This window comes from Rhea pennata, chromosome 9 (assembly GCF_028389875.1).
Source record: "Rhea pennata isolate bPtePen1 chromosome 9, bPtePen1.pri, whole genome shotgun sequence".
Lineage (NCBI taxonomy): Eukaryota > Metazoa > Chordata > Aves > Rheiformes > Rheidae > Rhea > Rhea pennata.
Genome location: NC_084671.1, coordinates 17,738,263 through 17,765,905, shown reverse-complemented (window position 1 = coordinate 17,765,905; position 27,643 = coordinate 17,738,263). Strand labels below are relative to the sequence as shown.

Here is a 27,643-nt window from a genome sequence, read left to right as displayed (position 1 = left end):
TAGGCCAACAACACAGAGCTCACAGCAAGGCTTAGTTTAATGATGCTTTAGTTATTATCTTGAGGAAGAAACTACTTGTGAGCAGAATTTTCTTTCCTTCCATAACCACAGCCTGTATATAGTCCAACTCCATGCCCAGGAAAAGTGCATCTCTCTTCAAGGAGATAAGAACAGCTTGTGTATATGCTCGTGAGAGTGCAGAGTGCATTATGGGTTGCCATGCTGACCCACAGTCTCCCTCAATTTGAAAGATACTAGTAGGGAAAAATAAAGTGCCAGGGTATAGCACAGACTGAAGATTCTGCAGTTTTAGAACTCTGGAATTAATGATTTCATAAAACTTTCCTTTTTGTCTTTGGAGGAAAAGAAAAACAAAAGGTGACGAAGTAACAGAAAAATAAGAAAGCAAATTTTGTATTTTTGAAGTGGATTTGCACATACTCCTGAGCAAATTATAGTAATTTAAGGACAAAGCAAATGCATAAGAGTAACTACATATTTATTTAGCTATAATCTATTTTTGAACTATAAAAGAAATTAGTAACTTCAAAAATAAAATTACCCTATTTTAGCTAATCATAACAGAATGATGGGCTTGAAAATATCAGTATTACAAATTTTTAGAAATTAGAGCACCCATACTCACTTTTAACATATTTGCATTAACAGTATTAAAACCAGTAATTTTTTATAAAATTAAAAAATTTGTTTTTATAAAATTAAAAAATTTGTTTTTATAAAATTAAAAAATTGAGCTACTGATAGGCCCTGTCAGCTACAAAAATCCTAGAACTTTTTTTTTTTAATAGAGTACAGAAAGCTTTTTTTTTTTTTTTTTCATTTTAATTTAGTGCTTATCCCTAGGCATTACAAGAATGTCATCACACAACTTGGTCAAAGTCAACCAAAATGTGATTATCAGGAAGGTATCTTTATACACAATCAAGTCTACCACACACACACAAACAAAAAAAAAAAAAAAAAAAAAGAGAGAGAGAGAGAAAGAAACCCCACAAGCAGTCCTTTCACTTTTCTTAGAAAAGCTTAAAAAAAGTTTATGTGCTTTTTGACATTCTTGACAATTAACATATCAAAGCTTTTAAAGATCAGAAAGGGAGGTGAGTTCCTCAGTAGAAAACCCATCACAGGAAAAACCTCCCCATCTCTAGTACATGGTCATAGGATTCAAGCAGCTGGGCCACCCAAAGGAGGTCACTGAAGGGACACAAATGCTGCAGCTGGACTACAGCTGTCATGAGGAGGATACAGGGGTTCATTATAGAGTGGTAAGTAATCTAGCAATGGGGGGGGGAGGGTTTACTGAAGTACCGTATAATTTTATGTATACATGCCATCACAAATTTCATTTTTTACTGTCCTGTTAACTTCAAGGTTTAGTAAATATTAATTTGAACACTTGGATTTTTCCACCATTAAAATGTCTTTTTCTACCAGTGTGCAGTGCGTTGCATTGCTTGTGTCCAGGCATCCAGAGCTGGTTTGTATTCCTCTGAGCCCTTCTGGGGCTCAAAAACAGCTTCTATTTGCCTCAGCTTCTTTAGTTGTTCTTTGTCAGTCCACAATCCTATAAACAGAAAGTTCACTCTCAAGCTCAACTGCAAATACATTATTTTTGAGTTGTTTTAATTTATCTCCAAGAGATCCAAACCAGAAACACAGAAAGAAATCATGACAGTTTTTCTTTATTCAACCAAGAATTTTCTCAGAAGGAAGCATATTTTTTACACTGTGCAACTCCATTCCAATAGCATCCACTTGTTTGGAATCCTGACAACAGCACATCTGCTTAACTGGGATACTTTCCAAGGAACAGCTCTAGTACACTTAAGTTCATTTAGGTTCCATCAACAGTGTGCTTTCAGCCACAGGTCCTCTCAAGCAACAAGAGTCACAGAAACCAAGATTTAGCACTAGTTACTTTCCTACTGCCTTAAAAAAATGGATAAATGGCAGAAAACAGGTGATGTTATCTATTCAGATTAATTCATGCTTTTGGACATCTTAGTCTTGCCTATCCAGCATATATCTTCGACAGCTTCCTTACAGTTTTAACTGTTCGATAAGTCTTACCTGAGTATGTGATTTTTATCTTCAAGTTGCATTATGTACATATCAAAGCAATTCAATAAAGTTAACATCCATCTACAAAATACTAAAGTAAATCATTGAGAAATGTGAATGTAATGTTTAAGTAAACCATTAAGCAAAACTACAGACGAATTGATTTTTTTTTTTCAGTTTTAAGTCTGGTTAACTATATAAATCAATTCTGTACGAGTGAAGCTGGATTTTTTTCTGATATTAATTCATTTTGTACTTCCATTGTGCTTATTCTTGTGAAAACCATTAAGGAGGTGGCCTCAGTTCACAGCTTCCATATGAATGACACAGCTGCATGCAAGCGCAGCAGCTTCCTTGTCACATTGTCCATCCCCACCATGCACCACTTTGAGCACTACTAATACGGAAAGGGACACAGAGCATCAGAGTCAGGGAAGAGGGAGCGCGCAGAGATAGGATTCACTTCTTCCTTCTCTGGGTGTATTCTTCTGATCATAAACTGATCTCACAAACCTATATGGACGCACTTTTCACATTAAGTTCACTGTCACTATTCATTTATGTAAAACTAACAAACACAACTGTTCAGGATATCAGGGTATTACGTTAAAAATGTAAATAAGTTTATTTGGCTTTTTTACCCTACACTGTTTCTTTGGTCAATCAAGTACTAGTATATGAGTAAAAAAGCATCACACAAAACGTAAACACTACTTACCTTGATTTCTCTCAGAAATAGCTAAACTAATCCTTCAGGGAGATTTTATGATTATTTGAAATTATGCTTTTTCTGATTGTTTTTTGGTTATCTACATATCTACATTTTGGGAAAAAAATGCTGTATACAACGTATACATACCTGATGCAAGGCCTGCTAGAAAAGCTGCTCCAAGGCTAGACATATCTGCAATTATAGGCTTTTCTATTTTCTTATTAATCAAATCAGAAGTCATCTGCATGACAAAGCTATTATTACTGACACCGCCATCAGCTCTGTGTGGGAAGAGGGGAAGAAAAGGTTAAAATATAGGTTCAGTTCAAATGGTTATTGCCAAAATTTTAGAAAACAGCTTTTCGGTTTTCACACCTATACATAAATCTTTCTATCACTCAGGCACAAATGTGTTTCCAGTTTATGGGAAAATTTAGAGGCCAGCACAAGGAGTAAAAAACAAAACACCCCTCACCACACACACACCCCACCTTTAAGGAAAGGAGAGGGAGGGAAAAATGAAGACATTTTCAAAACTTGAGATACATCATCCTAATTGAAATGTTAGGGTTTATAATGGAACTTTTATATGGTTATCACCAGGATATGGCAACAGTCAAAACCACTATATTAAGCAAATCCTTCCAAAGTGTTCTCAGATCTGGAAAGACAGGATTTTCTCATTACTAGCAAATCTTTGAACTAGTAAGCTAAAATGCCTTCATAGTTGCTTCCCTTTTTATCAGGAAGATGAGAATGAGGCTTTCATCTGTCTTGTCTCTATTTACTTCCTTCTTAATCGCATCATCTCTGAAACCCTTTTAATAGAGCAAACTAGAACTTATCAATGTTGACCTTTAAACAGCTAAGAACAGTTCCTAGAGATGCAAACTAATGCCTCCTGCAGTTGAAAAATAGCTATAACAAAAAATGATCTTTGAATTGTCATACATTGGCTGACAATACCATTGGACTCCAATATCACCCAGTTATATAGCTGTTTTCTACCAAATGTGGTAAAGACATCTGTAGTTTATTACTATAGAAAACGTTGTGTAATAAGACTTTGCTGTTGCTTACCAATTTAAATATGTCTGCCAAAATCTTTTATGCTACGTGTATACCTCCAAAAATCTTTATATAAATGTTTTGTCTGTTTCTAAAAGTGAAATCAGGAGACATTTGCCTGATTAGAGATGTTATGGAGTTTTATTTGTTCGTACATATAGTTAAGAAGTGTTATCTCCTCTACACTTTGGAATAGGAACTTAATCTGGTAAAGTCACTTCCTTAATGCCAGTGACATGTCTTTTTCTTGTTCTGTAAAAATAAAATATCTACTTGATTCAAGTCACAAGAGAAAAAAAAAATCAAAAAAGAATTTGCAAATATTCAGTTTTATGTTAGCTAAATTTTGTTGCTACATACTTCAGTGTTTCAGTCTGTAGAGAACATACAGCTCAAGGTTCCTATGTGCCATTAGGCTGTGAATGTGCTTTTTTTTTTTTCCACAGCATAACTAAATACTGACACTCAAGGAATCCTGTAACCATGAGGACCATCCCTGAATGGCTGCAGCAGATTGCTACAACACAGGACACGGGGACTAAAAAATACGAGGGCTATTTCCCTTGCTTTTTTCCCTCGTGTTGAGACAATCTAAGAGTAGTAATAGGGTTGGACAGATTTAATAAAAACAAAGACAGGAGCTTCTAGAAACCAGAGACTGGGAGAAACAAAGAATACAGAACAATAGCTACAGAGGGAAGGGACATATTCAACACAAGATTAGAATATGAGAGGACATGAAAACAAAAATCAAAGGGAATGGACAGGTATGAAAGGTGTGGGGATAAAAGAATAGGAGAGTAATTTATAAAACTACCAAAAAAGCCATCAAGTATATCTCATTTCTCTCTAATGCTTAATCCACATGCCAAATTGCTATGGATCTTAGTTACCTCTATTATAGTCACTGCATGAAGCAGTGATTTTCTATTGTGCAAACAGAACATGATCACACAATTTAAGAATTACATTACAACATAGAATAGATCAGAATTCTAAGATTCCCTAGGCTGCCTTATTTCTAGTATTTGCACACTTCACATTTTGCAATCTGTATTTGATTTCTAAACTTTTACATGCAATTTTCTAAGTAAAATAAGCTTCCTAAGAAGCCAGAAATTCTCAGTACTTTGTATCTCTATTCCTTTTCACTACAACCCCACACCTGGCTGCTTCTTTATCTTGGCCTACAGTGTCCCAGTACGTCATGGAATATAGAAACTTCTATCTCCTCCCACCTTTGTAATTTCACCTTTCTTCTACTACTCCAAATCCTCATTTCTCAACTGTCTAGATGCCTGCCAGTCTATTTCTTTCATGGCATGATTATCAGAATAAAGGACGTAACGCTCTCCTGTTAGTTCTTGTCTGTGAAATCACAAGGACCCCTGGCTGTCAGAAGAAGCAATTTCAGAGAGCTTCTCTCAGCATCAGAGGCTTAAGACAGATCACGTCAGCTAGAGGCACTCTCTGAAGTGACTGGAGTTACCAAACTAAGCTTCCACTAATCATGTGCAAGCCAATTTTTCAGCAAAATATAATTCAACCACATTTTTAAATTTTTCTAAGAGGCAGTGAAAAGCATATAGTAGAGATGAGGGGTATCTCACTAAATTTCATTTTCTTCTCCAAAAACTTACGTATAGCATATTCTTAACACAGAATAGTCTTCTGCTTACTCTCACAATAAATAATAGAAGTCTTGAGAAAAATTCAATCTGACAGATCCAGCACAAAAAAATCCAGTATAAAGGTGTAAAGGAATTTTATAAGAAACGGGAGAATGACCTTCAGAACAGGCATTTCTATGTGCACCCTAATGCTACATACAAACAAAAATTTGCTCTCTTTTTTTTAAACGAGGCTAAGTCTTTACTCACCTGCTGACAGACATCAATGCCAATGATTTAATATCTGACTCTCTTGCAGACAGCCTCTACCGTCACTTTTAAGATTACATCAACATTTGACCTAGTAATCAATTATCTATTTCTCAGTGGTTGCAACATGACAAAATGAGCAATTAAGTTCACATCTGTTTAACTAAAACTCTCACGTGTCAATCTTAAAAGTTACATGGAACTTACCGAATAGTTCGGAGAGGAATGTGTACCCTTTTCACAATGATATCATAAAGCTGTTTGTTTCTTTAAAAAAATATTTAGTTCAATTAAACATTATATACCATATAAAGTGTTTACAGCATCTACACAATCAGAAAATGAAGTACAAAGCAAAAAATATCTCAGTTTTGTCAGAACTACTGCAATACCTAACAAGTTTCCAGAATGGGTAAATTTAAAAAACTGAAAGGCTGAAACTGGCCTCTGCTGTACGTTATTACGAAGGCACAACTATGGCTAAATCACATTCTATAGCAAGTCACTATAGAAGGTACATTATTCCCATCTAAAATACATCACAGGTCTTCACAGACAGCACGCTATAGCTGATATAACAAGTGGTTTGAGTGAGGAAAGTAACAGAAATGTTATTCAGTTTCTCCAGCTGTCTTTTAAAGGGAAACTCTCAAGGCTGTAAGTTTGATTTGTTCTGAAACCATTCTGCTTAATGATGGCAAATCTAAAACCAAAGAGTTCTTAGCCTTTTTCTGTTCAGGTCTTCAGATGAGATGAGACATTCAACACCTCTATTAGAGGCTCACAGTCCAGGTCAGTTCCATGCTCTAGCAGCAGCTAATGTTTTTCTTACAGTAAAGAAAAAATCGCTTTAGAAACAGTTGCAGCAAGTTAGAGTTTCACCTTCCTCGAGAGTTTTTTTTTTTTTTTTCCTCTTCCTCCTTCTTCTTTGCTGGAGGTTTTTATGCCCAACGCAGAGCTGCTAACTGCAAAGGATATAAGCACTCCCTAACTGGCCACAATGCAGTGTGAGCCGGGCTCAAGCTATATTTTCAGTTCCAGACATGTTGGCTGAGCTTGCAAGGCAGAACCAATCTGTTTCACAGTTAGTTATTGATGGTGATAACCTCCAGTGACTAGCAGTAATGTGTTTAACCTCGATAGATCTGGAAGTGGTTTTCGATCCACATCTTTAAAGATGTTTAAGATGCCTATTACTATGTTTTATAAAAGCTCAAGGATATGAACTTTAGCCAAAAAGCTACCTTCCAGCTTCAAGGATACTGTAACACAGGTAAAGTAGGCTACAGAGGCTTTCCTTCTGCTAAAACATTGTAGGAGAACAAGGACTAACTTTAAACAAACAGTGTAAGAACACTGTTTAGAACGTGCCAAAACCAATGTAATTCAGGGATCCTTACAAGATTACTTAGTAGCTAAAACTTTGAATTAATAAATACACACTAGTTTATTTGCACTGTTCAAAGAAGAAAACAAGGATTTGGCTTCCAAAAAGCTAGAGCTCCCTGTCAATCTTACCATAGTGCACTATTACAACTTATATTTTAAAAGTTGCTGAATTCCATGTGTCCATTTGACACAGTTTATCAACATAAATAATAAATACAAGAAAATATAAACAAAATGAGTAAGCTGTACCTGAAAGCTACAGATTCCAATATAGCACGTACAAGATGGTTTCTGGTAGTAGTAGGTTTCAGCCCCAGGAAAGAGGCACATAGATATGAATCATTCACAGAAACCTACAAAAAAGATTTCACAGTGAGTTCAGTGAGTTATACTTGATGGCTTTTGAGAAAAGAGTCAAATAGTAAGGAAAAAAAATAACTTACGACAATTACAGGCAGCATAGTGAAAGAAGAAAATTGAAAACAATACGTAAGCAGTATATAATGTTATTTTAGCTACTCAGTGAACAGTTTAAATAGTTTCTTTCAATAGCAGAAGGTTTCTTGTAAGTGATTTCTTCTGAATTTTATACACCAAATAACATGAATCTACAAAACAGCTTTTTTAAAAAAATACAGTATAGACTTAAAGTGTCTAGCACAGGGAACACTGGTATTGCTGTTCTCTAGCAAGACTTCACTTATTTATTTATTAAAACTATTGGAACTGCTGAAAGATGGACCAAGTTCTTAAAACAGCATTGAAAAGGCTATTAATTATTTTCATTAATTTATACTACAGTGTTTTCAATGACAACAATGTAACGAATTCTGACTAAAATTCTAATAATCAGTAAGTTGTCTTTTCTTTTGCAGGAGAACTGGAGGACAGATATACAAATCTCCTTTCTATTCTTCCTCTACTTCCCTGGTGAACTTCATGACAAAATATTAATTTATTGGTTCATAACTGGTTTGTGACAACCACACACACTGTAGGAAGTTATTTAAACCTAAACCAACTCTTCTCGTTGCATTTTGTTGGATGTAAGTTACGACAACACTTACCAGAAGTTCAAATTTCATGTGTGTAAAACACACATGCACACTTATAAAATAAAGAAAATGCTAACCACGTAAAAATAAATATGCATGGACAGGTATATATGCAGCAGCCCAGCAACAGAAAATGCTGAACTATAACTTGTTCTTACATGTTAGATGATCATCTAAGCAACTAACAAAAAACCTGTATGTGCGTATAGGGGGTAGAAGGAGAGGAGACAGCTAGTGATCAGAAGGAAAACTGGCATTTTATGAAAGTATAAAGAAACCTTCGTATTGCAATTCAAAGAAAGCATTCTATTTTTTAACGTACAAGTACTCTTTCCATTCTAAGACTGGAAACATTTGCTCAGCTCATTAGCGTAATAAGGATCCATTGTTTACAAGTTTACATATTTTCATATACAAGACAATATATCAAAAAGCATGGACCCATACTCTAGGTGACAGCGAGTTATTTTGAAAGAAGCAGTGTCTTAAAAAAAAAAAAAAAAGAAAAAGAAAGAAAGAAAGAAAAAGAGAAAAAGTATGCCTGTGTGTAAATCTGTGCATATGCATGCATGCCACCCGAAGAAAAGCCTGTTAAGTTTTTGCTGCTACTATCAATCACACCAAATTCAGTCTGGAAAATTTTGTTTCTAGAAGAATAGGTAAGACGAAAAAAATGATTAATCCACATACTCAGTTTCATACATACTTCCGTAACAATGCTCCTCTCAGTGTACTGTATCACAGCAGCATAATTCAGTAAGAAACAAACCACATTTTTATTACCATAATATGGATTAGTAGAGAACATTTTACTCTGTGTTGGAAATAAACACACAGAGTTCATAAAAATCCTAACCACTGTCATTTGGAGGTCTAAGAAATATACAAATTTGTGCTAGAATCCAGTTACTGAAGTAGAATAGATATGCTACAGTTCTAGAAGTATTCACTCTGTTTACATCCCTTTTCATACCATTTAATCCACAAGGTAGCTGGGCTCTCTGTAGAGGAAATGAAACTTTCATGTGCCTTCTTCCATTAACATTAGGTAATGTTAAGTCTCTTAAAAAAAAAAAAGTCAAAATTAAGCCCCCAAACTAACCAACCAAAAAAGCCCACCAGCCTCATCATGGGAATGATCAAACTGAGCACTGCAGACCAATGGGAGGGGAAAAAAACAAAACAAGAAAACCCAAAATGCTACTTTTGAATCTATACAAAAAGATGAGATGGCAAAACTCAATACTGATTAGAAATGCAAAAAAAAAAAAAAAAAAAGTATCTTGTGGAAATAAATAATAAATTGGTATTATTATATTGGCAAATCTACAAACAGAAAAAGCTATGCTGATGAAAGCGTGTTCTCAGCCAGATTACCTCACATTGCTTAAGGAAGTAGCGCAATCAGATGAAAAATGTTTGGAGCTCTGCACAATACCTAGACTAGCAACAGCTGTATTAGAAAAACCCGTTTATTTCCATCCTGCAGGAAGGTTTGCCTAACAGCTGTGACTTGCTGTCGTATTTTGTGATGACAAATCACTAATTATTATTACCAACTGACAAGCCTATAAGGGGACCAACCGCTCTGTAGCTGAATAGGCAGTACGTCAACTCCGCAACTATCACAATTTGTCATTTAACATATTAACTGAAATTCCCATCAATTCCATTCTAAATTAATATGCTAGACTGAACTACGGCATCAATATTGCCCTTTGTTGCCTCTGCACAGGGACAGCAACTCAGCTCCGTAGCTAAACCTGAGAAGGATCATAATCAGAGATGGGAAGGACAAGCATACGGATACAGTTTCCAGCATAAACAGAAAGTAAACAGAAAGCACCCAGAGCGTGTAACCCAAAGGGACCAAAGTAGTTGCAGGAAGTCCCTAAAATAAAGAGGAAGTTACAAGAAAGCTACTGAGAAATAAGGGGAGCAAAATGGAGAACAAACACCAGGAACTCCTTATTATACTCACTATTGTCAGTAAAAATAGCAACAAAGCAGTAACCCTGTAGTAAAACAGGGGAATACATAATTCAGATTAAAATTGGGTGTTCCAAAAAGCAATCTTACTCATATTTAAGCACTCTGCTGAATTGCAATCTACATCTTGAAAAGAGGTAAAATAAAATGGATTATTTTAGCACTGTGCTTAGGAACTATTATCTCAATAAAAGCTCTCACCAGATAAACGTACAGGTTTGTTTGCTCTCTCTGTACACACTGCCTGTGTTACTTTGGGTATGTCATTTGGTTTATCTGTCCCTCATTTCTCCATTTGCAAACTGGAACTAATTTTCCTGCTTCCTAGGCTTTTTTCTTGTAGTGGGAGGTTTTAAGCATTCTAATACCACAGTAATCTGCATAAGTTGTGTTGAGGGACACAGCCTAAGAGCCTGAGTAGCACACAGGTGATAGAATGCAGAATGATAAGACAAAAATTATTATATGTAAGAGGATATAAGTTATGCTTTTAATCAGACTATTAAGAATATATTCTTAATTATAGTAAGAACAACATTTTTACCTGAAAACTTGGAACAAAACAAACGCCTTGAGAATCAACAATACTCCGTGACATTTTTGCTGTTTCATCTACATTGGTGAAAAGATCTGTAAAGATGCATAGGTCATATGCTTTTGCTATTTACTTTTATTTATAAATCATTAAGAGACAAAAATCTGGAGTGAGACTATTTCCTTTTGTAGTATTTCTCAACCAACACATTCTAAGGGAAAGCAACTGTATTTCATTTCCATCAGTCACATAAACAGACTAAATTCAAAAAGACACTCTCCTATCTTCTACGCTATAGCCTTTTAATCTTCACATCCTGTAAGAGCACCATTAGTTTTCTAGACAAACAGATACAAATGGGAATCAAGAAGGCTAATAACAGCACTCAAATATATTAAAATCCTGGATGTTGCAAAACATAAAATATTTTTTCTCTTAGAATGCTGTTGTCCACTCAAGCACTAAATGACTACAAAGTTCTTATTACCAACCACTTTTATTAGCAAATGCGATATTTTTATAAATGACTCGCACTGAAGTACAAATAAGGTAAGTCCTAATACCAACTCTGATAAACATTACTGTTATTCATCTTTCAGCCTGATGCCTCTCCCTTCAAAACGATCTACAGACATCCCCTCTTTAGCTCGTTATTCACGCAGAGGCAATTCTCATATGTACATCACTCTTCTGTAGTTTAATTAATGATTTCCTTATGTGGCCATATAACATGGTTTACAGAACACTAGATAAGTGAATTCTACCGCTTTTTCTTGTCTAAGCAGTAAATTCTCCTATGAAAGACAGATTAATCCAGCTCAATTTACCCTTGGAAAACATATCTTACTAATTTAAGCAGTTCCAATTTACTCTTGTATCATTAATAAATTTGTCTGAACGCTCTGCAGTTTACAGGGCTAGGACTAATAAGCCTAAACCACATCTTTTCCTTTTTGTTATAGTTGCTATTATTGAACTACATAGCACCACTATGGCAGAAAAGAGTGTGGAAAAACAGTAAGATCAACTTCATCTTGCAATTTCACATTATCACTTCTTCGAAATCCTTAGACGGAAGTGATCTGATCTCACCAAAAGAAGCCCATTAAACTAAGCCTGCCTTGCTACAGAAACTCCTATTTCCAAACTTTTGCTCCTATTACATATCTCACCTTCACCCATGTGGAGCCTCATCATTCTAACTGAAAACTCAGTTCTGAGGCCATCAGTTTACCTTAGGTTCCTTTCCCATTGTTTCTGTACAGCAAAAGTTTTCCCCTTCTCTTCAGCCGCAAAACTGACAAAAATTTCTGTATTTGGTATCATTTTCTATCCCACACTAGTCCTTCCAGTTAGCATTCCTATAGATACATGTTTTTTTTCCACAGAACACTTAAAATTCACCTTCTCTGCAATCATATTTCCAGAAAATAAAGATATTGGTTATTAGTCAGTTTATAGCAATACACCTGCTTTTTTTTTTTCTTCCTCCCTCTGCAACTTCCAAAATTTTTGTCCATAGCAGTAACAGTAGGTCATTCCTATTTCTGTACTGGCTGGCTAAAAATCCTTTCATGCCACATGCACTGGATATGCCAATAGCAGCCATGTGAGTTCTAGCTAGCAAGCTTATATATGAAGAACTGATACCTTGTATCTGTAACAAGTGACCTGTGTGTTGAATTGAGTTATTTCGTCAAAAGAGTAGCAGCTGTTACTTCTTAAGCTCAGTCAAAAGTTGTATGATAAATACTTGAGAATCAACTTGAGTCGTATTTAATCCCTAAGGGCATATACTTGTGCAATTATGGACACATATGTGAGATTCTGGGGTGAGATATGCTTCAGGAAAATCTTGCTCAGATATTCCAAAATTTGGAAGAATAATTCCTTCTTCGCATCTCAGTAAGACATACTAAATTTCCATGCAAACAAAGTAGAGAAAAGTTCTCCTATTAACAATCAGCAGTTCTCAACATCAACTACTAGAGTGCTAGCACTTAGACTTTTTTTTTTTTTAACTTCTATGCAAATCTTTTAATTATAGAATAACTACAGCCAAAAGGCATACTTTTTCCATGCAAAGCAATGCATACCACAAGGTTACTCCTAATAGCAAAGCTCCTTAAACTATGTTCATAAAAATAACATCTGATAATTCTTGAAATGTGTAGCTATTGTTCTCTCAAAAGCAGTCCGTTGTAACCAGTTTTAACCTAAACCTCACTCAACAGAAGATTAACTGTAACAAGCAAGGTCTTAAGATAAATGCTTGTGCAATATAGCATTTACAGTCATGCTACTTGGATTTCAGTTTCCATGCTTTCTCAAGTAAAAATTCAAGTCCAAATAGCATAAAATAGCATAACTAGTATCTTCAGACAAACCTCTCTTATGCAAGTCTCCTTTACACAATTTCTACTCAAGTTTGTCACGTTCAGGATAATGCAAGCAGAGTGAAATATTTTAGGAAAATAAAAACCTACATATGTAGGAGGGGGTGAGAGATTTAGAGTATGAAAAAGAGATAACTATGTAAAGCCAAGACATTAATTATATACAAACAGATCTAAGGCATTTTAGGAGAACAGAAGTCAATTCTACCTCATTAAGCATTTTCAAATAAAGAAAATTTACAGTAACACCTGCAATAAATGCTCTCAGCACTGAACCTACTAATCAGATTGTGGATTTGCCAGTGTCCACAACATGTAGTCTAGTTTCTTCAATTGCAGACACTAAGACCAAGTCCAATACCATGACTACAACCCTATAAAGCAGTTTCTTAAAAATAAGATCCTGCTATAAAATTTAGAAAACTACTTACTGATTTCCTGTGCCCATTTTATGGCAGTGCCAATGCTTGATATAGAGCCTTCAGTCAAATAAACAACTTCTTCCCCAATCTTCCAACCAATCAGCGGATACAAGCCTTAATTATTTTCCATGAGACAAAAAAAAAAAAAACATTTAAGTTAAATGCTTCCAGAAAAAGACATGCAAACATCCCCAACATCCCCTAACAAATAAAAATGTAGTTTTTGTTCACTTCCTTTACAAAATCCAAGTTAAAAAGTCACTGGTATAGGTTAAACTTCTTGTTAAAATTTAAATGACAGAAGTGAAAAAGACTTGAACATTAATTTACTATGCCAAAGTTAATTTAAAAATCACTATCCAATTACAAAGAAAGGTCTTTAAGCTAAAGAGCTTAAAGCTACTCGCACATAAGTTTTCAAATGTTAACTTTTTAACAAATTAAATACGAAATCAAATATATATTAAAAAAATCAATGTTATCCTATCTTTTGTAAATCTATCTAGTTTTCCCCAAAGGTTTCCAAGTCTGAATTTTCTTCCCTGAAACATAAAACTTGAGGGTTAGGCTTCAAGGAACAGTGTCTGTTCACACAGACACTGAAACAGACATATAGACAAAGAAAAAAATAATATAAACTTATTACATAGATCCTATTCATAGGAGAGGATGAAATAGCAATATACTTTCTAAATTCCTTTCTGAAAATACAGTGCTTCCTCATATAGAAAGCAAAAAAAGTAAATGACAAGTTTCACGATTTATCCATCACCGTGCCCACCAACATTACTGCCATTAACTACAGCATTTTACCTACATATTCGCCTAATATCAAAAACATTACAAACAAAACCCTGAACTCATTAAAAAAAAGAAATCTGGTAGCTGCAGACAAAGCTTGTCACAAAATATTAGCACCTCCATGGTTTACAGGAAGGGATCTGCAGGACTTTATGATTTCCAATAAATAGTTTAGGCTTTGCAATAGTTCAGGAAAAATGGAACATTTTTGGAAAAGGACAGTATTTTTCCCTCCTTCCTCTAAGGAAAACAGAAATATAGAGGTAAAATTGTTAGTTTATTTGAAACTATACTACAGCAGCTTTCACAAAGCTGTCTGCTGGAAAATCATTATTTAGAAATAAAAAATCAATAATGAGGAAAACCCAATAATTTAGTCCTCCCCTCCCCCCAGGAGGTATTGAAATCTTCAAAATAAACAAACAAACTGAGACTTATTACTTCAACAGTCAATGTCAACACAAACAACTTGTTTGACCTGTTAGTAAGAACACAGAACAGAAGCCCCTGCAGAGTATCTGCACTTAACTTTGCAAGGGGCATAGTTTCAAAGTCCTCAGGCACCTGCCAAACTGAAAAGAATACCTTTGTCAAATAACCCTTTCACAGTATGTTAACTGTGTGCTTAGGTATGACAGAGAACAACTGCCTACCACTGAAGTAATGCACTTAGTATCTAGTTGACCAGTGGACATTTTCCCAGGCCCGCAGCTCTACAAATAGTTTGTTAGATGGTCATTGCAATAAAACCTTCACAAGGCACAAGTACCACAACCGTCTTTCAAACCAAGTTGGAGTAGAAAGAGCATCCAGACATTAACTGACCCTGCACCAGACTCAGATCACAAGTAATGCAACAAAGCTAATTGAGTCCCAGAAACTACATGACCAGAAAAGCACCACAAAGATCTAGGGATTCTCTCTACTCCTTGCTTAGTACCCAAGGCATTGTTACTGTGTCGTTATTCCCATCATCACTAATTTTTTGTGTTTTTGTAAAGCTGTAGAAGCACAGTAAAACAATCTGAGTCCTACAGATGCAACTGTTCCCACCTTATTACATCTTAAAGCTCTCAACTTGTTGACCATGGCTTGATTGTTTCATTCAGGAATCAGGGAAGAAAACAGAATTTGACTAGTATCATCCACATCCGTTCCTTGCTTTATGTGGTATAGAAGCAACGGAGAAGAAAACTTAAGTGTTGGAGACTTAAGAATTTGGGACTTAAGAGTTTCTCTCTCTCTCCTAAAGGGGGATTAGGGCCAAAACCCAAATCCCTATACTCCCAGGTCACAAAAGACATGTATTAGAGCACTTCAGGAACTTCCTCAAAGAAAATTTACTGATGTATGTGTCTTATCTTTAGTTTGCTTGCCTATCTCCGAACAAGTGGCACAGTAGTACTAGTCCACTTTCAGAAGCTTAGTTAGTGCTGAAGTCAGTCCGCTGCTTACCAGAAAAGATAATCAGCAGTGCTGATTTAGATTTAAGTTTGCCTCTTGATTAGAAAAAAAGTGATACACATCCCTCCTGACCATTGGTACAGGTCTCCTCAAAATCTTTATTTTCTGTTGAAGAAGCAAGACCCAAGAATCCATTGAGCCAAGAGTGATGAAGTATGACAACTAATCAGGGACAGACAAGTCTATTAGATGGCCTTCCTGAAGATGCTCACACTGAGCTCTCTAGCAGCGCAGTATCTAATCTCTGCTGTGGAAGTGATCAATATGGTAACATGTCAGTTACATAAGCAGAGAAGGCACTTGGAACGACCACAGTTAATAAAAGCTATTAGACTGCTAGAGAGGTAGATTTTAAATCTATACCTCATGTTGCCATCACTGAATCGTGAAAAACATTATTACAAGAACTTTCTTTTTTTAAAAAAAGAAACTATTACACCTACCAATTACACATAGTTCAGAAATTAGAACAGTTGCTAATTAAAAGCTTGCAAAAGGATTCTGTAGGGATTCATCTTGCAGTCTTAAATACGTATTTCAACTTTAAAGATAGAACACAGATTACATTATATGCTTAGGGCACTGAAAAAGTAAATGCCTATGTTGTTCTATTAATCTTTTCCCAAAGCCACGTGACAACTACAAAACAGGGCGGAAATAATTTTAACACAAATAATATAGCCTAAAGCCATAAAAGTTTCATATTATTACCTTAAGTGATTTCAACTCCTAGCATCACAATAGTCAAAGGTTTTCTTGAGACAGAACAAAATTGAAAAACCTTACCATGTTTTTCTATTACATTTCTATAGCCTACTTAAATTCATAGCAGAATCATCATCAAAATAGTATCATTAATTAGTCTAAAAAGCACTTGAATTCATAACAAAATAAGAGTCAATGCTATTCAGTTTTGTTAAATCTCAACTATTTGCCAGTCCCTACAGACTCTAGCTGGTAAAAGTCTCCTGAGTACCAGTCTCCACTCCATTTTAAACTGTAGGCTTCTAGAAATCAATAGCTATTTAAAAATTTGACAGACAGTGAGACAGAGTGTGCAGGCAAATGTAATTCAGTATCAGCCGCTGCTGTCTTGATAAACAGCCACCCACAACAAATGAACAAGCTTGACAGACCACAAATGTTCAAAACTACAAAATTTTAACACACCAGAAGAACAGTGGGGAGCCCTCTTTTAGCATTTTAGAGGAAAAATAATTGCTTGTCCTGCAAATCTCACCACAGGTACTCCAAACATAAGGGCTCAAGAAGCAGAACTTACAGCCATCCACTGGAATATTTTGATGTGAGAAGACAGAGGACAAATCCCCATTTTCTCCATTCCTGTACTGCATAATATTGCTATCAAGAAATGGGGAAAAATAAACAAAAAACAAGGAAGGATGCACACAGCCGACAATTATTAGTGATGCTATTCAAATTCTCTTCAAATTCTCTTCTTGAGAAGTGTATTTCAGGATAACCAAAGTTTACACTTCTAATTAAAAACTTCCAGTCTTCTGTTCTGAGAATGTTTTCAAGTTGTCTTTCTACAGCTAGAGACATAAGGAAAAGCATAACTGTATTTTACCCCTTTTTGTAATTTCATCATTAAGAGCTGTAAAGTCACGTAAAATATTCTAAACCCCAAATTTCACCAGCTTACCTCTCCGTGATGAAAAGAGATTTCCCCCAGTATTGACATTCCAAAAAGCACCTGTTCCCATAGTCAGTTTAACATCCCCAGGGTGAAAGCAGCATTCTCCAAACATGGCTGCCTGCTGGTCAGCTACCTACCATACAAACAAAAATACTACCATGTTAACAACAAACTTACAAATGTGCTGTACTTTAAAATATCAATGTTAATTGTTTCAGAGTTCTGAATAAAATAACCATTCAGAAATGAATTGAGCATTAAGAAAGGACTTCTATCCAACTTCTTAGATTCTATGTGTAGGCCTTCTAACAGTCACATTAATCACTAGAATTGAATTACATGAGGTTTAGATTCAGTATTAATTTTAGTAATATTACTTGCAACAGTGAAAAACGTGTTATGGAAATAAAAAGAAACGTTTGATGTTTTGGCATTTGACAAGAAGGATAAATGGGGATTTTGCAATCTCAGGGAGCAGAAGATAGTTACTTGACTTGAATTCCTCTTCCTTCAAATATAAAGTTGAAGTTTTGAGATCTCAATTTCCTTTTTCCTACTCTTGCACTAATCTATTCCATGCTCACTTCTCCAAAAAGATAGTGACTGTTGAATGTATTTGCTGCTGCTTGCTTCTTAGTGAAACAGTGAAATTTACAAGTAACTTTATTTAAAAATTCTTCTAAAATAGCAAGAGGAATTCGTATTAGATATGGTAGATGACATTTTTTCCATTTAGCTCAGTTTGAACAGATTTTCCTACAAGCTACCATACCATAAAAATACGCTTTCCTCATCCAAATCATAACTATTGAGACAAGAAATTATTATTCTCTGGCTGGGTAGATGAGGGGAGAGCAGTGGATGTGGTGTACCTTGACTTCAGCAAGGCTTTTGACACTGTCTCCCATAACATCCTCCTGGATAAGCTCAGAAAGTGTGGGTTAGACGAGCGGACAGTGAGGTGGATTGAGAACAGGCTGAAAGGCAGAGCTCAGAGGGTCGTCATCAGTGGCGTGGAGTCCAGTTGGAGGCCTGTGGCTAGCAGAGTCTCCCAGGGCTCAGTATTGGGTCCCATCCCGTTCAACCTTTTCATCAATGACCTGGATGAGGGGACGGAGTGCCTCCTCAGCAAGTTTGCTGATGACACCAAGCTGGGAGGAGTGGCTGATACACCCGAGGGCTGTGCTGCCATTCAGAGAGACCTGGACAGGCTGGAGAGCTGGGCAGAGAGGAACCTCCTGAGGTTCAACAAGGGCGAGTGCAGAGTCCTGCACCTAGGGAGAAATAACCCTAGGCATCAGTACAAGCTGGGGGCTGACCTTCTGGAGAGCAGCTCTGCAGAGAAGGACCTGGGAGTGCTGGTGGATGACAAGTTGACCATGAGCCAGCAATGTGCCCTTGTGGCCAAGAAAGCCAATGGTCTCTTGGGCTGCATTGGAAAGACTGTTGCCAGCAGGTCGAGGGATGTGATCCTGCCCCTCTGCTCAGCCCTGGGGAGACCTCAGCTTGAGTACTGCCTCCGGTTCTGGGCTCCCCAGTACAAGAGAGACATGGAGCTACTGGAGAGAGTCCAGTGCAGGGCTACGAAGACGATCAGGGCAGGTGCTCCAGCCCTCTGAGGAACAGCTGCGAGAGCTGGGCCTCTCTAGCCTGGGGAAGAGAAGACTGAGGGGAGATCTTATCAATGTGTGCAAGTGTCTGAAGGGAGGGTGTCAAGGGGACGGGGACAAACTCTTTTCAGTTGTCCTGTGTGACAGGTCAAGAGGCAATGGGCAGAAATTGAAGCACAGGAAGTTCCGCCTGACTGTGAGGGGGAATTTCTTCACTGTGAGAGTGACAGAGCACCGGAACAGGTTGCCCAGAGAGGTTGTGGAGTCTCCTTCTCTGGAGATCTTCAAGGCCTGCCTGGATGCAACCCTGTCTAACATGCTCTAGGTGACCCTGCTGAGCAGCAAAGTTGGACTAGATGATCTCCAGAGGTCCCTTCCAACCTTACCGATTCTATGATTCTGTGATTCTCAATATATCTTAAGGAAGAAAAACAAAGGAACAAAGTACAAGGGGATCTATTAGCCAATACTCTTAAACTTGTGCAGAGTCCTACTGAAGTCAAGCCAGAACAGATCCCACTGCAAAACCATTTCTAGAAGGTCTGCTTTAAAGCCAGAGTAAGATAGTGTCAGAGCTTTAGTAGAACACAGCTCTATTAAGTACTATGTTCAGTCTTTTATCACATGGTCATCTTACTTTTATGAACTTTAAAGATCTCTTTTGATTCTCTGCTGTTTTCTCTACTCCTTTCCCCAAGTTGTAAACTGAATTTCTGGAGCAAAGCTCAACACCAATTCTACTGTAGTTAAGTCACAAAGGAAAAAAAGAGACTACTTACTAAACAAGCAGTTATTAAATCAGAGCTAGATAAAAAGAATATCGGTATAGAAACATGGATTTAAATAAGAAATTTTTTCACTCACCAATGCCAGTATTGGAATAGGTACCCCAAATATTTCGGAGTCAGACGATCCAAAGTTGAAGCTTGAAACAAATGTTATGGAGAACCATCACAACATTAAACTGACTCTTGTCTGAAACCAAAACCCTAATGATGTAAGGACTGAGTCTGCATCATATGTGAAAGGCAATGCTATTAATTTATTTTTTAAAAAATTAAAACTATAAGAAAGACTTAGTAAAAATAAAGTTTTGGATGTAGTATCAAAGAGACACAGCTGCACACAATCATCACTTATTTTATTTTGGTGTATTTATATGTTACTTTGTTGGTGCAGATTATGTAAGTGTTTTTCTAAAGCCACTGAATTTACTATCATATTCTTTTGAACATGTTTTCATAGTTACCTTGTGTCTTTCACTGGAGGATAAACAGACATTGGTATGGAAAGTAACCTAGACAAAGTGGGGTTCCAACTTTTCTGAAACAATATGGAAAAAGTAAAAACATCAGTGATTCTCTCAGAAGTACACTAAATAGCAACAACACTGAACAACACATACCGTAAATGGTTCAAAAACACCTGTAGAACTGGCATTTGAGTAATCTGTAGCATATACAGAACCTACAAAAAAAAAAGTAAGATTTTACATGCCTAAATATTTAATAGTTATTTGAAATAGTCCTTTTTTCTAAATAAAAACTCAATTTCTACAGGCATAAAGTCACAATGATGCCATCCCTCTCCTTAAATGTGCATGTACAGTTACCTTATTTTGCTCCTATGAAGTTGCCCAGAAGAGAGACACACTCATTGCATCAATGTCTATTATAATCTAAACAATTGCTCAGGCATAAGCCCTCACACAGTTACTTATTCTGGGACATGACCCTGCAATTCTTTCGTATTTGTGATAGGAGTCTACAGCATCACAAATATCCACTGTTCATGTACTGCAGATGCAGCTGATTTCAGACACTTGCAGCTTTCCCCATCAGGGTATCTGTGACAAGAAGGACCTAATGATTTAAAAAAAATCTCCCTCCTGAGTAACCGATTATAAACAATTCTTCATTCTTCTTCATTCAAAGAACCTTTCTTTAATGAAGGCTAATCAGTTCCCATCTTCTCCTTTAACTTTTGAATGTTTAAAGGTAATCATACCAAGTAATTCTTTCCCTCCTTGACTATCCATCCAGACAGGCCCAAAGAATAATTAATTTGGAAACATTTTTATATAGTAAACTTCCCACAACATTCATCGATTATAAGAAAAAAATCAAAACAGTCAAAATGTATTTGAATTCCAGGAAATAACAATCATATGTAATAAACATGACTGTTTAGATTCCAGTATGTTTTATTCACAATTAAGAGCAACTCTAACATTCACCTTTAGTCAGCCTATGTAGTAACCATGTGTCAACTGTTCCAAAGCAGCAGTTATTTTTTCTGGCAGCTTCTTCAGCCTGGGAACAAACATTAAAAAGAGCATTTACAACTGGATAGGATAAGAGGAACACCATTCCCCACCTCTGATCCCATTTTTAATTTATTTCTTCTAACAAGAATGATTCAGCCATAAGAAATGCTTTTCCCCTGCAGCTTTTCCCCTGCAACTTACTAACCATTATCCTCCAAAACTACTGTTCCTGTTCCTAACAGAGGATAAACAGTTTCTTTTAGTTGTTGCTAAGCAAAGAAGAGCATGAAGTGGCATCAGATCTCTAGGAAGAGAAACTTTATAGTCATAGTTATAACAGTGGTGAAAGAGTGATGAATAAATAAAGCAAGATTCAAAGAATACTGCACTTTTTTGTAAACTAAGAGAAATAGAAGTAGTAAGAATATATTAAAATATACACTTGAAAAATCAAAAAAAGCTTAGGTCCATCATCTGGCTTATAATATTTGTACAGAATCTAAAAACGTTGTTTTCTTGATTTTTTTTTCTTTAAAACGGGAAATTCAGTTTCATACAATTTCTACTAACTGATATTGTATACAGCTGGAGAACTCAGAAGAAGAATATACAAACTAAATCACACAAAACATGATGATTGACTGAATTCTTCTCTGTAATTGAGAGCCAGAAATTTTGAGCTTCTGGGTTTGATTTTCACCTAATTTAAGTATCAATGCCTGAGAAATTTAGGACATAAAGTTCATCTTATGCTAAAGACTCAGCAGCTACATATTCTCCAATTCTGTAGTTTCATGAATTCATAAAATTCATTTTCCAATTCATATAATTTCATACCACACATTTTCCACCAACACACCCAGGTAAAAATTATATTTGACATTCTCAATAGTTTCATGACAGAAAGTATCAGACAAAACTCACAATCTTTTTTTTTTTCTTTACACAGAAAGAAGGAAAAAGAATGATAATTGTTTTCTTATAAAACCTGAAAATTAACAAACAAAATCAAAAATACCCACAAATTATTAACATATTAGGAAAAAAAAAACAAAGTGTAAGGATTAGAGCAAAAAAATAGAGCAGCAAATAGCTCAGAGTGCTCATTAGTCTATAGATTATTTCAGCATAAGGAATAAGGTAGAATAAAGTCAATCGGAAAAATAATAGTGCCAGTTGAAAATAAATTCAGTTGCCATAAGAAACTGAAGTGCAAACAACTTTGTTTCAAAGTACAACTTTTAAACTAAAGATTATATGAAGTAAAAGAAATCAAATTCAATGATTTGATTGTTTCTTACACATGAATAGAATTTCCTACTACTGCATGTTTTAAGACTCAGAAAGCAAAAGTTGAATAAATGGAAATAGATATTTTATAGGCAGATACGCTTTGAATGTTACACAGATAAAAATAGTCTTTCATTCTGATTTCTTTGAGGAAAAGAACAGGCAAAACAAAACTGAACAGGTTACAAGCAAGCCAAGTCGCTAGCCACTGTTATGACTGAAAAAGATCATTATTTTTCCTTTTTCAGCTTACCTCATGTATGTTTTTAAAAACCCATGACAACTTCAAAGAAGCCTGTTTTGCTGAAAAAGTAAAAGAACTTGGAGCCAAGTATCGATCATTCCTAGTCAGGAAATGAAGCACTGTAAAAATAATATGGATTACCTGTTTCAAAAGAAGAGAGTTAATAAATTTTTAATTTCTTCCTTTAAAGATTTCTGATCAGTTAATGCCTAATGATGATAACAAAGATCAAAGTTGCTGACATGATATTAGATGAGTGCTAAAATTCTATTAAATAAACCTTACACATACATTTTTAAGAGTGCCTATGATTCTAATAGCTAGAACAATACACAGAGAAGACAAGCTGCACTAATCAAGCCTGCTTTACTGACTTCTGCTGGCATACTGATAAAGACTAGTCGCATTACAAAAGGTAGTTCACCTGTATGACTACTACATGCAATATGGTTGACAAAGTTGCATACCATTACTCCAATGGAAATGCCCCTAGAGTAGGCAGACTCACTCATGTTTTAATAGAGATGTTAGTCAAATTTTTATTCACACACAAAAAAAATAAAGCAGTGGCAAAACCAAGAATATAACTTATTATTGTGGATTTGCTAGTGGATGTGCTACAGTTACAGGAAAATAACTTCATTTTTTTCACTTAGAGTGAACCTTTCTCTTTTAAAAGAAGCAGAAACCACAAGAAGCCTAAGACATACCTTCTCAAGATAATGTGAGCAAAGAGTACATTAAAAAAAAGTCCACCCAAAACACTGCCAACCAAAAACTAGCTACACCCAAAAAATAAACCTTAACAGTATTAATGTGCACCATTTTAATACAGCAAAGAGACTGAAAATTAACAAAATATGTGACAGACCTACAGATGTATTTTCCCATAGTATATTATCTCTAGGCTATCGGCATTGCACTTTTTTTTCTGGTTACATTTTCCATGCTAATCTTGCCCAGTTTCTTTTTAATTGTTTTTAGGCCACTGCATGTTAACAGGGTATTAGCAATATTGGCCTTGCTCTTCATAAAATGAAATGGCTTAAATATGTTCAAAGCAGCAATCTATCTCAGACAGTACAGTTTTACCTTCAGCAAAAGGGATCTATTCCAGGAATTTGCAAGTTCAGCACATCTCAAGTCTTGCCAGCTTATAAAATTATGAAAAGGTTTCCCTGTCCTCCTGAAAAACAGTATTTGAACCATTAGAAACTACAGAAATACCGTGCCCCAAAAAATCAACATCATGAACTATTTCCAATATGGTCATTTAACACAAGCTAGACTCCTAAAATAAGTGCATGTACTCCTGCTAGATCTGAGTCAGTAATAGACATCTGGACACCTCTGGTGCAAGGATTCGCACCAAAATTAAACAGCAGAAAGAAAAATAGAAAACATATTTTTTTCAAAGTTCTAAGAACAAAACAAAAAGACATAAATTTATAAACTGCTCTAAACTGCTTTAGACTGTCTCCGCACAAACGCTGCAGAAAACGGCGTTTGCTGTTCCAGGCAGTGGTTTGGCTTGAGTTGAGGATTCTTGCAAGTGTTTACATCCAGTCTATAGCATGAACACGAATTCACTTTAACACACTATATACATACTTGTGCCATGTAATGAAAGTTGACCTCTGTGTTGAGATGCCAAGACCAGCAATTTGCCTCATGTGAAGTCCTGCAACTAAAATAAGCCAAAAATGCAATTAAAGGAACTGACAAAAATACCTCATTTCTAATATGGTAATACATGTATGAAATGCTTGGAAAATAAATAATTTAATAGAATACAGATGCTTAAAACTTGGCCAAATTTGTCCCTAGCAATCCTCAAAGCAGCTCTGGTTAGCTTCCACAGTACTTCCATGCATGCTTGCAGAAGCAAAATTATGTGAGAGGAAACTCCACTTAAATGACAGACAATGCACTTTGAACAAAGTAATGTTACTCTGAAACCATTTATTTGAACAAATCCATGGTGAAAAAGGTCCTGTTCAGACACATTAATATGATAAATTTGATGTACAAAGTTATTTGTTTACGCAAGTACTTACTGCAGATCCTCCGAGTGACAACTAATGATGTGATTCTGCTCTGCCCACCTCTACATGCATTTCTACCCCTTCCCTCATGAGAGTCTTTGCACTCACATAGTCAAATGGTATCAAGCCTCCTCTGCAATCAGCGGAAAATCAAACCAGTGCTTTCACAAGACTCCCTGCTGCCACTGACTGCACACGCATTGCAGGCAGTGATAGCATACCAGAGGGGGACCCGAGTGGGTGGCATGAGAAAACAAACATTTCCATGTCACCTGAGTCTAAACTGAAAGCAAAACCACACTAGTACTGCTGCACCTCAGTGCTGATTAAAGTGGCATTTACTCCTCCCCATCTCCACAAGCCGCATGCTCCCACTTTCCCTGTGCCACCTTGTAACTTCACAAGCCCTGTAAATAAAGTTGTTCCTGCCTCTTTTCTGCTTTCAAACCTTCATTTCTGTTGCTAGTACCATACGCTCTCTTGTGCTAACACAAAAATTTATGCAGCCCTGATGGCATGAACAACTGTGCAATGATTTGACTCAGAAAACTTATCTGCACTTTAAACAACCCTGTCAAAAGGAGCAGTTCCACCCACCTCCTTTTTACAACATATGGGCTTAATGCTCACTTACGCTTTTTGTTACACAAGCGCTTAAAAACAGCATGCTGACTGATTAGCCACAAGGAAAGCTTCCCCTTTTAAAACCAGCTGAAGAATCTTGCTTCCCAATTTAACCTACAGATTGGGAGGGCAGAAAGCCAGCAGACCTTTAGAGGTCAGGGTGGCATGGCTATTCTTGTGACAGAACTGTCATAGCTGTTGAGAATGAAGACCCAGAACCACAAATAACTGGCTGCAGTTTACACCTGGCAATGGTTACATTCCCTCTCTTTGAGGCTGCCTTCCAGGCTGGGATGAAGAGAAAAGCAAGAGTTGGTGGGTCCTTGGCATCAGTGTAGTATAGAAAGTAATCCACTCTGGATCCTAGCATGCTGGAGCTGGTATGATGGGAAAGCCGTGGGAGTTCTGGAGTGAGGAGTGCCTGCTCAGAGCAGGGGTAGTATCAAGTTGTAACAGAGAGAACTGGAGCGCAGGCATGCCGCACTCCCTTTTCACTCTCATACACTCACATTCACACACACGAAGTGGCAGTACAATAATGAACAGGGAATTACAGGAGGAAAAAAGTCTACTCTCTGTCCGTCCACATACACAGCAGCATTTTGGAGAAGAAAGAAGGCACTGGGGAAGGAAGCATAAAAAAAAAGCTGAAGCAACTAGGCGCTGTCACCCACATATAAATCCAATACACACACTGCTGCTCATTCAACTTCAACCCTAATCTGGATCCACTTTAAAGGAAAAAAAAAAAAAAGGTAATCAAAGTGCCCTATTTTACTTAATGATTTAATACACCTTAAAGTTAAAGCATGTCATAGTCCTGTACTTCAATAACAATTTCTCAGTGCGTGACGTTTTTTAAGAAATAAAAATAACGAACAGCTTAACTATTTTTAATGAACATAAGCAGTTTCCTTCTCAGAAGCTTTCTAAGCCATTACCTTGAACAGCCTCCTTTACTGCACTAATAAATTGATTCCAAAGAACTTCAGGATCCAATTCAACCCAGCCAGGGCGAGGATAAAGTGACTCTAGCTGTTCACAAAGGAGAAAGAGCACTATTGTGAGTATTGTTCACAGAAACCAAGGTTCTTAACCCACTTTTTTTTTTTTTAAGGTTCTGTATTTATTTTAAGAGGAGCAACACAATGTTTGTCCCTTCCAGAACAGAGCTTATCGTGGGTGCCTGATCTCCGTAAGTCCTCCTCAGTTCTCACTGGATAAAATAGCCTAAAATCCCAGGCATTAGAGAACCTGTAGCCCCACCGCTGGCTCCCGGAACCCGGGTTTTAGAAACCCGAATTTCTCCGGGAGCATCCTGGCGCTGCCCCAGAGCTGGGGCTGCTGTGGGTGCTCCGGGGTAAAGTCTCAGCGTCGCAGTGGTGCACCAGGCCGCCGAGCAGGACACCCACCGGGTCTCCAACCGCACGAGGGAAGAATTACAAAAAAACTACAGCTTTCCACCCCAAACTCCTCCAGGTTCCTCACATTTCCCATCGCTGCTACGTTTCCTTTGCAATACCTAGCAAAAAGCGCCGGTTAATTCTGCAGGCCCTCCCGACCCCAGAGCAGGACCACGTGAAACACGGCCAGGCCGAAGCCCGCCCCGAGCCGAGGTGCCTCCGCACGGCACGGCCGCGCCGCCAGACCGCATTCCCGCGCCCCCGTCCTGGCCAAGCAGACGGAAGCGGAGGCCACGGCCGCGGGCCGCGGCTAGGGCAAACGCCGACGGCGCCACCGCGGCAGAACGGCGCTGCCGGCGGGCGGCGGCCGCTCCGGTCCCGTCCGGTCCGGTCCCGTCCGGTCCTGCTGCCCGCGCGGGTTTTAAACAGCGCCCTCAGGGCCACCGCCGCCTCAGGGCCGCGGAGCGGGGCTGCCGCCGTTCACCTTGCGATAGCTGGAGCCCCTGACGGCGGCCGCCCGGTCGTATACGTGGCACTTGAGCACCGTGCTGCCCACGTCCACCCCGACCACGAAGAGGGCGGCGGCGGCGGCGGCAGCGCCGCTCTCCTGCTGCTCGCACGGCATCGCCGGCGCAGCGATGGCGCACTGCGGCCGCCCGCCCGCCCGCCCCGGCCCGGCCCCGCTCCCGGGGCGGGGCGGAGCGGGCG

At 37.4% G+C, this 27,643-nt stretch overlaps 1 protein-coding gene across 1 annotated transcript; it reads right to left on the bottom strand.

The window, feature by feature from the left end:
* Positions 1–1,029: 1,029 nt before the first annotated feature.
* Positions 1,030–27,560, bottom strand: GK5 (glycerol kinase 5). Its single transcript, XM_062582690.1, has 16 exons — positions 27,420–27,560; positions 26,474–26,567; positions 24,475–24,550; positions 23,956–24,049; positions 22,873–23,004; positions 21,300–21,375; positions 20,469–20,530; positions 20,313–20,386; positions 19,928–19,988; positions 17,460–17,586; positions 13,538–13,642; positions 10,720–10,805; positions 7,381–7,484; positions 5,950–6,009; positions 2,942–3,075; positions 1,030–1,585 (listed from the first exon to the last, which is right to left on the bottom strand). Exons 1-16 carry the CDS (start codon positions 27,558–27,560, stop codon positions 1,449–1,451), a joined length of 1,563 nt encoding a protein of 520 aa, XP_062438674.1. The 3' UTR covers positions 1,030–1,448.
* Between the last annotated feature and the right edge of the window lie 83 nt (positions 27,561–27,643).

Coding starts and splice junctions, on each gene's coding strand:
- GK5 (XM_062582690.1), bottom strand. CDS start 27,560: ATGCCGTGCGAGCAGCAGGAGAGCGGCGCTGCCGCCGCCGCCGCCGCC. Junction 24,050..24,474: donor ACTTTCATTACATGGCACAA/GTATGTATATAG, acceptor ACTGTTTTTCAG/GAGGACAGGGAAACCTTTTC. Junction 17,587..19,927: donor CTATTCCAATACTGGCATTG/GTGAGTGAAAAA, acceptor TTTGTATGGTAG/GTAGCTGACCAGCAGGCAGC.